Source organism: Salvia miltiorrhiza, chromosome 4 (genome assembly GCF_028751815.1).
Source record: "Salvia miltiorrhiza cultivar Shanhuang (shh) chromosome 4, IMPLAD_Smil_shh, whole genome shotgun sequence".
NCBI lineage: Eukaryota > Viridiplantae > Streptophyta > Magnoliopsida > Lamiales > Lamiaceae > Salvia > Salvia miltiorrhiza.
The window spans coordinates 46,888,827-46,898,924 of record NC_080390.1 but is presented as its reverse complement, the minus strand read 5'-3'; the positions used below and the strand labels follow the sequence as shown (position 1 = coordinate 46,898,924).

The following is a 10,098-nucleotide window of genomic DNA, read 5'->3' as shown; positions in this document are numbered from 1 at the left end:
CTACTAGCTCGAATAAAGTTTGGCCTCCCAATGCTCGATTTTCTTATTCAGCCCAGAATAAAATCGAGACACGAGTATTAATTTATTCTACTAGAAAATTAATACTGAATTACCTCTTTATTCTTTAGGTGAGTCGGGGCTAGTATTAGACTTAATTAATCCCCGTGTTTAATATATCTACTATCCATTAATTAATTAATTAATTTCTCTGACGATCAATTAAGGATAAGACTATTTAAGTCGCCGGGATCTTGATTCTTAATTAGTCAGAATATAAGAATTAATCTCATTGTGATCTTGTTCAATACACGAAGGTATTAGTATAAATAAATAGTTAAGACAAACTATTTATCCATTTATGCTACAATCCAAACCAACAATTCGTCCATAGTTGCCTCGATTGTGAACTCAATTTATATCTCAACTTTTTTCAATTATATGATTTTTTGTGATCTACAACACACCATATAATCTATAATATGAGATAAATTGAATTATAATAGGATTATGCAATAACAATATTTTAGATAGGACAATCACAATGAACTATGAAATCAATATATACAAGCATAAAGTATTGCTTTCAGTTTACAACCTTTGAATAGGTAGAGTTAGAAAAGACAGAAGAGGCATATAAATCGATTAGAATTATTTGCAACGGCGTTGCTTACGGGGATTTCACTTAACATTATTACATGTGAACATATGTATTGTTTGTCAAATTTTCAAAATTACTAATGATCGTAATGCATATATATGTATATAAATCGATTAGAACTATTTGCGAGGGCGTTGATTATGAGATTTCCACCCAACATTAGTACACATGAACATGTGTTTGACAAATTTTTAAAATTACCGATATATTATAAGGAAACTGTTACTTTGGTTGCAAAATTTTCATTATTAAATTATGGATAAGAAAATATGAGAAAATATTATTATTATTATTATTATTATTATTATTATTATTATTATTATTATTATTATTATTATTATTATTATTATTATTATTATTATTATTATTATTATTATTATTATTTATCATATGTTTACTAGAGATGAAAAGATGATAAAATATTGAAAAATATTTTCACAACCTTACCCTGGGATAATATTATCCAAAGAAAATGAGTGAAAATGAATTGCCCCAAAAAATATTTCATCATGTCCAAAAAAAAAATTCCATTATACTAAACATGTGAAAATGATGAAAAATTGGTGAAAATATACATGTTCTCTTATTTTTTTTATCAAAGTAAACACACCTTAATGCATATTTATTATGACAGTTTAGTCATATGCCCTTTAAAAATATATATATATATATATAATAATAATAAACAAACAAACAAATTCATGTGCTTCCGCTATGATTGGACTACATGCGTTCTTTTTATTATTTTACATACATAATTGATATTGATTCTTATATTAAAGGGTGTTTATTTTGTGTGATTGATAAAATACATTATTAATTAAATATTTTTTTTTATCATAAATAGTAGGATTCTTTAATTTCACTCTTTTAAGGAGATAAAAATCAAACAAAACTAGCTTAAATGATATAAATAATCATGAATTTTGAAATATTCCAAAATTTCAATCCATCAAAATAAACTAATGATTAACCTTATTATATTTGTCAATCAAAATTAATTCTTTAAAGAAAATGCTCCATAAATAATTTAGTATTATTTGTGGCCCGATATTCATACTCGTGATTTGAATATGGACCTATTTCCTTTTCATTAATGTGATTTGCCACTAGACAACATCTAATACGTAAAGCCACAATGAAAGTAACAATACCAAACTATCTTTTCTTATGAATGTAAACCTTTTTATATATATGTTACCAAATTAGATTTTATCTTCAAAACAGACACAGCTAGCTCCCACATTCATGATGAGCACACGAGCTAAAAACCAACTATTGGTTTAGATTTGTCACAAAAAAACAGGGTAGTGACCTCTCAATCACAATCTTCTACCAATTTTTTGTGACAGGGTAGTGACCTCTCAATCACAATCTTCTACTCCCTCTGTCCACTCCCTCTGTCCACGAAAAAGTGCCATACTTACCTCTCTTTTTTTTGTCCACGAAAAAGTGCCATGTTTACCTTTTTGTACATTCATACCCTTTACTTTTCAATTTATTTACAACTTATGTCATTAATAAATCTACACTTTTATTTAATCTATGCAATTAACCCACACAATTAACTCACTAATTATTTATTTATTTATTTATTTTCTGAATTTCAAGTTTATTTATTTATTTATTTTTGAATTTTCAGTTTATTTATTTCCAGTTTATTTACTTATTTATTTATTTATTTCCAGTTTATTTATTTTCCAGTTTATTTATTTATTTATTTTCTGAATTTTCAGTTTATTTATTTATTTATTTTCTGAATTTCAAGTTTATTTATTTTTGAATTTTCAGTTTATTTATTTATTTATTTATTTTCGAATTTTCAGTTTATTTATTTTCCAGTTTATTTATTTATTTTTTTCTGAATTTTCAGTTAATTTATTTCCAGTTTATTTATTTATTTATTTATTTCCATTTTATTTATTTATTTTCTGAATTTCAAGTTTAGTTATTTATTTATTTTTGAATTTTCAGTTTATTTATTTTCCAGTTTATTTACTTATTTATTTATTTATTTATTTCCAGTTTATTTATTTATTTTCTCAATTTTCAGTTTATTTATTTATTTATTTTCGAATTTTCAATTTATTTATTTTCTGAAAATTTTATTTCCAATTTATTTATTTTCCATTTTTTTTATGTATTTATTTATTTATTTATTTTCTGAATTTCAAGTTCATTTATTTATTGAATCGGCACTTTTGTTTAATGTTTTCTCATTTAGTTAGTGCAAGATTAGTAAAAGTAACCACAATACATTAACACTACCCTTTTAGTCTTTTGCACTACCTTTTTCAGCTTTCTTAAAACCCGTGCCAGCACCCAAATGGGGCACTTTTTCGTGGACGGAGGGAGTACCAAATTTTGTATTTTACCATTATTCCACTTTTTTTTTTAGCAAGCACACTTATTTATGCAGTACCTTATCATTAAGAGAAAAAATATTTTAAAAGTAAGAAATATAAATTTTTTTAGAATCGTTATAATTATATAACCACAAATTGAAATCCATACTAATAGAAAAAGAGCTTAAGGCAATCTACGTCATAATTTGTGCATTGTCTATTTTACCCCTGTTATATATTTATTATTACATTTATAAAATACAAATCTATTTTAATATAAATTTATTTGCCACTCAAATCTATAAAGAATACTTTATATCTATAGCTATTGATAAGGCTTATAAATAAATGTATCAATTCAATAAATTATCTAATAAAAATAATGAATTAATATTTTTTTTAAATAATAGATTATCAAGTAAAATAATTAATATTAATTACACGTATACACTAATAGAAAAAGAGCCTAAGGTAGTCTAAGGCACAACTTGTGAATTGTCTATTTTACCCCTCTCATATATTTATTATTATATTTATAAAATATTAATCTATTTTAATATCCATTTATTTGTCACTCAAATCTATAAAGAATACTTTATATCTATAGCTATTGATAAGGTTTATAAATAAATATATCCATTTAATAAATTATCTAATAAAAGTAATGAATTAATAGATTTTTTTATGTGACGCCTAGGGACGAAGTGCAGAGTGATCGACGGTGCAAAAGAGGCACGAACAAGGAGCGGCTCCGATTAATACTTCCAAACGGAGGGGTGCAGGAATGAACCGGAACACACCCGAACGAGAGAGATTCTGAGAATATGCAGGTATGAAACTACATATTCAAGGAGAGTTTAAATGATTTGATATGTGCTACTCATATCAACAAGATGCATTTTCTTTTCTGGTGCCCACATGGAAGAAACTCCAAGATTAAGCGTGCTTGGCTTGGAGCAATTTCAGGATGGCTGACCCCATGAGAAGTTTCTCGGGGAGCGTGTGAATGAGGACAAAACACGCTAGAAAAGATTCGTGTTGGTCTGTGGGGACAGCCGTCAAGTCTGGAGCCGAGCTGTTACATTTTAAATAATAGATTATCAATTAAAATAACATTAATTACATGTACAACTCCGAGTGACGACAAAACACGTTAGAAAATACTCGTGTTGGTATGTGGGGACAACTGTCAAGTCTGGAGCCGAGCTGTTACATTTTAAATAATAGATTATCAATTAAAATACCACTAATTACACGTACTCTAAGGTTAAGCATGTTTGGCTTGAAGCTTCTATGATGGGTGACCTCCTGTAAAGTTTCTCGGGGAGCATGCGAGCGAGGATAAAACACGCTAGAAAAGACTCGTGTTAGTCTGTGAGGACAACTGTCAAATTTGGAGCCGGATTGTTACATTTTAAATATTCATTAGGAAGTAAGGAAAAATAAATAAATGATGATGATTATCTTTTGATTAGTTTCGGAATACAAGTACAAATTGGGATATCTTAAAAATAGAATAGAAGAGGCTACTCATTTGGAAGAAAGGAAAAAAAAGAAAAAAGAAAACTCGCAAAATCTCTTGCTGGTATGCTTTGAACAGCTCGATTCGAAAATACTCCCTTCGTCTCAAACAAAATGTCCTATTTTTCTTTTTGGGCTGTCCCAAACGAAATGTTCTGTTTCCTTTTTTGGCAATACACACTCTCTCTATACTTAATATTTAAATAATTTCCACCAACCCACTTTATCTATTTTATACACATTTCTTAATTTTCGTGCCGAAAAGAAATAAGACATTTCGTTTGGGATGGAGGGAGTAGTAGTAACTGGATACATAGTTTATATATTTATTCCTTTCTTTCTTTTTTTCCGTACGAAAAAACTTTCTATCTTTCATTTTTATGACGTCCAAAAAAAAATTTCTACCTATTTTTGGACTATACCCCACCACTTATAATTACTTATTTTTCACTTTTTCATAATTCTCTATATTAATTATAATACTTTTTTACCATTTTTAATACACTCCACAATTTTTTCTCTATTTTCAGTATATTTAAAAATATTTTTCTAAAAACTCGTGTCACTCCCTCCTAAGAAGTTGTTTTATGGGCGGAGGGAGTATTTTATTTCGAATGCCCACACTTGTTGGTTCTTATCACATTTATCAGTTTTTCTTGCTGACCTCTTGCCGGCAATTTTTGTCGTTAGTACCGCCTTGCCGACATGGTTTGGAATTATTTGTATCCAGCGATGTATTAGTAATTTTGCTGAAGGAAAATTTAAGCATTAAAAGCCTCTAAACAATGAAAATATCTGTGTTTCCTTTTCATCGGGGGTGGGGATAAAACACAAAGATGAGGAGACCGCACTTGTTGAAATACAAAGAATTTTCTCATACGGTTTTGATCCTCGTCTCGTGCATCAAGGCGTAAACAGTCTGGTCAATGTTCCGTTGCTCATCACCTCGAACCACGAGCATTCACAGCTACTTCAAAAATCTGCCTTTATTTTGTGAAGACCATGACTTGAGATTGTAAGGCTGATATGGAAGAGGGAGAGCCCCTTCTTGACGAAAAAATCGTTGGTACAAAATGGGAGGTTTTGGTGGAAGAGGTGAGAAGGCTAAGCTACATAGCCATGCCCATGGTGGTTGTGTCGGTGTCGCAGTACCTGTTGCGGGCGGCCTCCATGATGATGCTCGGCCATCTCGGCGAACTCGCTCTTTCCAGCGCCGCCATCGCCACTTCTCTTTCCAACGTCACAGGATTCAGCCTCCTCGTAATCCTCTCAACTCTCTTTTCTATCCTTGCATTGCATCATTAACTAACTCTTAATCGATCTCCATTTACCAGTCTGGAATGGCTTGTGCACTCGAGACTCTATGCGGGCAGGCCTACGGAGCAGGCCAATATCGGAAACTCTCCACTTACACTTACGGTGCCACCGTTGGGCTTTTTTTGGCTTGTATACCAGTATCCCTTGTATGGATCTACACAGAAAATATTTTGCTTTTAACTGGCCAAGATCCCGCCATCTCCGCTGAAGCTGGCAACTACTCCATTTGGCTCATCCCTTCGCTCTTCCCCTACGCCATTCTTCAGTCTTTGGTTCGCTTTCTGCAGACTCAGAGCTTGATACTTCCTATGCTTTTTAGCACCTTAGCCACTCTCCTCATCCACCTCCCTATTTCTTGGGCTTTCATATTCAAGACTGATCTCGGAAGTGCCGGAGCAGCACTTTCTATAGGCGTCTCCTATTGGTTGAATGTCATCTTCCTCGGACTTTATGTCAACTACTCTCCAAAATGTGCTAAAACTCGCGCTTCCTTCTCTAAGGATGTGTTCTGGACTATGGGGGAGTTCTTTCGGTTTGCCATCCCCTCTGCTGTCATGGTCTGGTACTTAAAATTAATTACTCTTGTATTTCCCGATCATTCAATGTGTATACTTTTGTTAGGTTTATGTTAATTTGTGTGTAGTTTGGAGTGGTGGACGTTTGAGATAGTCATATTGCTTGCTGGGCTGTTACCGAATCCACAGCAAGAGACGTCGGTGCTATCCATATGGTCAGCTAGCTTCTTTGAGTTGGATATGACTTGGAATTTAATTTTTTGATGTCACAACAACTTGTTTGTTTCCGTGAGCAGCCTGACAATTGAAACCATACACTTTCTTGTGCCATATTCGTTTGGTGCTGCTGCAAGGTGTAGTTTGTGTTTGCATTATCACACGATTGTAAATATTTAATTTGTGTGGTGTGTTAATAGAGAAACTTAACTGGTTGTGTAGCACGCGTATCTCTAATGAGCTGGGAGCTGGGAAGCCACGGGCGGCTCAGCTAGTTGTATGTGCTGTGTTGCTTCTGTCAGTTGTGGAGTTTGTTATATCAGGCAGTGTCATATTTTGGTGTCGTAATGTATTGGGATATGCATTCAGTAACGAGAAGAGCGTGGTGTCGTATGTGGCAGACATGATTCCTTTGCTTTGCATCTCTATCGTAATGGAGGGCCCACAAGCAGTCCTCTCAGGTCAGGTGATCTCTATCCACATTTAATGATATTGTAAAAAATATTTATTTATTAATTGGTAATTATATATATATAGGAGTGGCTAGAGGCAGCGGATGGCAGCACATAGGGGCGTACGTGAACCTTGGGGCGTATTATGTGGTGGGGATTCCAGTAGCATTGCTACTTGGGTTTGTGGTGCATTTGAATGGGAAGGGGCTGTGGTGCGGATTGATAGGAGGTGCTACTACACAATCTATCTTGCTCGGGCTCATCACATTCCGCATTGATTGGAACAAGCAGGTACATTCATTTACATAATCATCATGCTTCTTCAATTCTTTTTAAGATGCAAAAAAAATTCTGCTTATCCACCTTTACCTTTACATCTCACTCTCAGGCAATTCAAGCAAGAAACAGAATATTCCATGAAAATGTCATCACTCACGTCACCTGATTTTGTTTTCTCTGGGAATTCGGTTTTGGTGTAACATGACTTGTTCTTTTGTGCCAATAATTGATTTCCGATCCAAAACTATTTGAGTATGGCCTAATTATTTGTGTAACATGAATTTTTGTCAAGAACCCATTAAAGATTTCATGTCCTAATCGGAGTAGGCTTAGCAAATGGCAAAGGCCACACATCTCCAACATTTATATGACTTGAATTAATGTGAATTTCAAAAAGAAGAGGCATTTTCATTGCCCGTGTTTGGTTATCTCACTCCAAAATCATCAAGCTCTTTACTTTTCTATTGAAAAAATTTTAACTAGTGTTATTCACTTTGAAAGAAGCAGCATGGCAAATCAATTACTTGATTGTACCAAGTAAATTGGGCGGTGCTGCAAGGTGTGAGCTCGAATATCAAACGAGCTAGGAGCAGCCCAATTTGCTGTCACATGCCTTATTCATTGGGATCTCTCATTTTGTACCTTACAAACTTGTTAACTTGAAGATGATATAATATTCATAATTGACAAATTAGATAGCTAGATGTCTCATTTCTGAGATACTACTTCAAGAATTTTTTTTTTTGCCTTCCAAATTTGATTCTTTTCCAGTTGCAGGCCGACTTGAATATGCCCAAATGAGGACTAAAAGTCTAAAATGGTAAACTAATTAAATAATTTTGGTTCCATCTTTTAGAGTTTTAGTTACACCTTATCGCTTGAACTAAACAATTCTATGCATTTTACCACTGGCTGAATATCCCTTGATATAACATGCACCTCAACTTTATAAGAAAAGAATGTTATATATATATTGAACTTAACTTATTTATATGTATTTCATTTCATAACTGATCATGATTATAACTTTATACATGAGGTATGTTAACAACATCACATCCGCAACCAACAACCTCTAAATCTTCAAGGAGTGGTCAAACCAAGAGCTAAACATGGAAATGATGTTCTTAGAATCCGATTCAAGCCAAAGACACAGCCAACACTGTGAAAGAGCAATTTCAATAGCAATATTATTATATCAGCAAGAAGTTCAGCTTCGATTCATGAAATTATTAAGTCGATAGCTACAAAACCCCCAAAAAACCTAACTCCCGGAGCTCAAATAGCTGAAATGTCCTATTTTGCATGCCTCCTTAGGGTTTCATTAACGGAGAGTGAATACATAAACAACAAAGCGCAAATCTCTTGGTATAAGGAGCTTCCTATCCAACAAATAGATTGGGGCACTACAAGAAAAACTCTAATAGAAACCACTTAAAAGAAACCGGTTTTTACTCAAAATCGGGGGTTGAGTCACCTAAATGACTAGTGTGTGAGTGTGTTTTTCTTTCTTTAATTAAGTTGTATAACAATTTTTAAAAAATGGAGTAAACACATAAAAGTATTAAAGAGTGGGATTTAATTTGCGTTAACGTAAAAAAACTCCATGAAAATACATGCTCTACATGTGAAAGAGAGAGAGAAGAATATACAAAAAGGAAAACCATACATGTTTTTACATATAAAAGGAACAGTGTCTGTATTTGGTAGCAGTTATTGAATTTGTACTACTGAAATAATATTGCAAAGACCATATGAAAACCCATTTGCACAAGAATGGAACCTGCAATGCCAAATTAAGCATAACAAAAACTCCAAAATCAAGAAGAATTGACATTATTTTCTTGAAAAAGAATTTGAGGAATTAATTAATAAACAGTAATTAGTATGTACATGAAGTTGGGATCGATGAGAACGAGGAATAAGAGGGTGATGACAGAAGAATAGAGAGCACAAACGAAAGGAGACATCAATTATGCATACCCTCATATGTGCTCTCTCTCTTCTGTCAACGACACTCCTCTCTCTCTCTCTCTCTCTCTCTCACACACACACACACACACATGCACACACAGATTGTCATTGTGAAAGATATATATATATATATATATATATATATAGTACTATATAATAGAAGCTAAGAAAATAGGGTAAAGAGCAAGAAGGTGATGACAGATGACAACAAGGGAATGAAAAACATGAATTATATATGCATGGGAAGGAGGAGAGGGGAGTAAGAGGGTGATCATGGCAGAAGAATAGAGAGCACAAACAAAGGCAAGATGCATCCATTATGCATCCGCTTTTTTGTGCTCTCTATCTTCTGTCAACAACTCCTCTCTTCTCTTCTCTCTCTCTCAAGCACACACACTAATACGTGCTTGTGGAAGATACATACTTAATAGTATAAGGTAATTAAGATAATAGAGTAAAGAGCAAGAAGGTGATGACAGGAGAAAAGAGAGCACAAAGATTGAGATACACCTAATCTTAACTTGTATTCTCATCATCTGTGCTCTCTCTCTTCTGTCAACACATCACCATTACTACCTCACCCTATCATCACTGCAAAAGCAAAACAATTTATGCAGATATGTAACATAAAATATGGAAGATCACTTTTGTATGTACAGTAGAGCTTATACTCAAACAGAAGCAGCTACCAAAAATACTTGCATGAATTGAAACCATGATGGGCTAAAGAAGGGATCTTATAGTAGAAGTAGAAAAGAAGGAGAAGGATTCGAGAGTGAAGTTTGTACGGTTTGAATGATGAGCAAACACCCCTATTTATA

At 33.0% G+C, this 10,098-nt stretch overlaps 1 protein-coding gene across 2 annotated transcripts; it reads left to right on the top strand.

Moving 5' to 3' along the window:
- The first annotated feature begins 5,274 nt into the window (after positions 1-5,274).
- LOC131023836 (protein DETOXIFICATION 14-like) lies at positions 5,275-7,558 on the top strand. Of its 2 annotated transcripts, XM_057953446.1 has the most exons (7): positions 5,276-5,784; positions 5,859-6,403; positions 6,485-6,571; positions 6,653-6,709; positions 6,795-7,033; positions 7,110-7,315; positions 7,413-7,558. In XM_057953446.1, exons 1-7 carry the CDS (start codon positions 5,551-5,553, stop codon positions 7,467-7,469), a joined length of 1,425 nt encoding a protein of 474 aa, XP_057809429.1. In that variant the 5' UTR covers positions 5,276-5,550; the 3' UTR covers positions 7,470-7,558. The 2 variants fall into 2 exon arrangements, with proteins under 2 accessions (XP_057809430.1, XP_057809429.1); XM_057953447.1 differs by lacking the exon at positions 6,653-6,709 and having other exon boundaries at positions 5,275-5,784.
- The last annotated feature ends 2,540 nt before the right edge of the window (positions 7,559-10,098 follow it).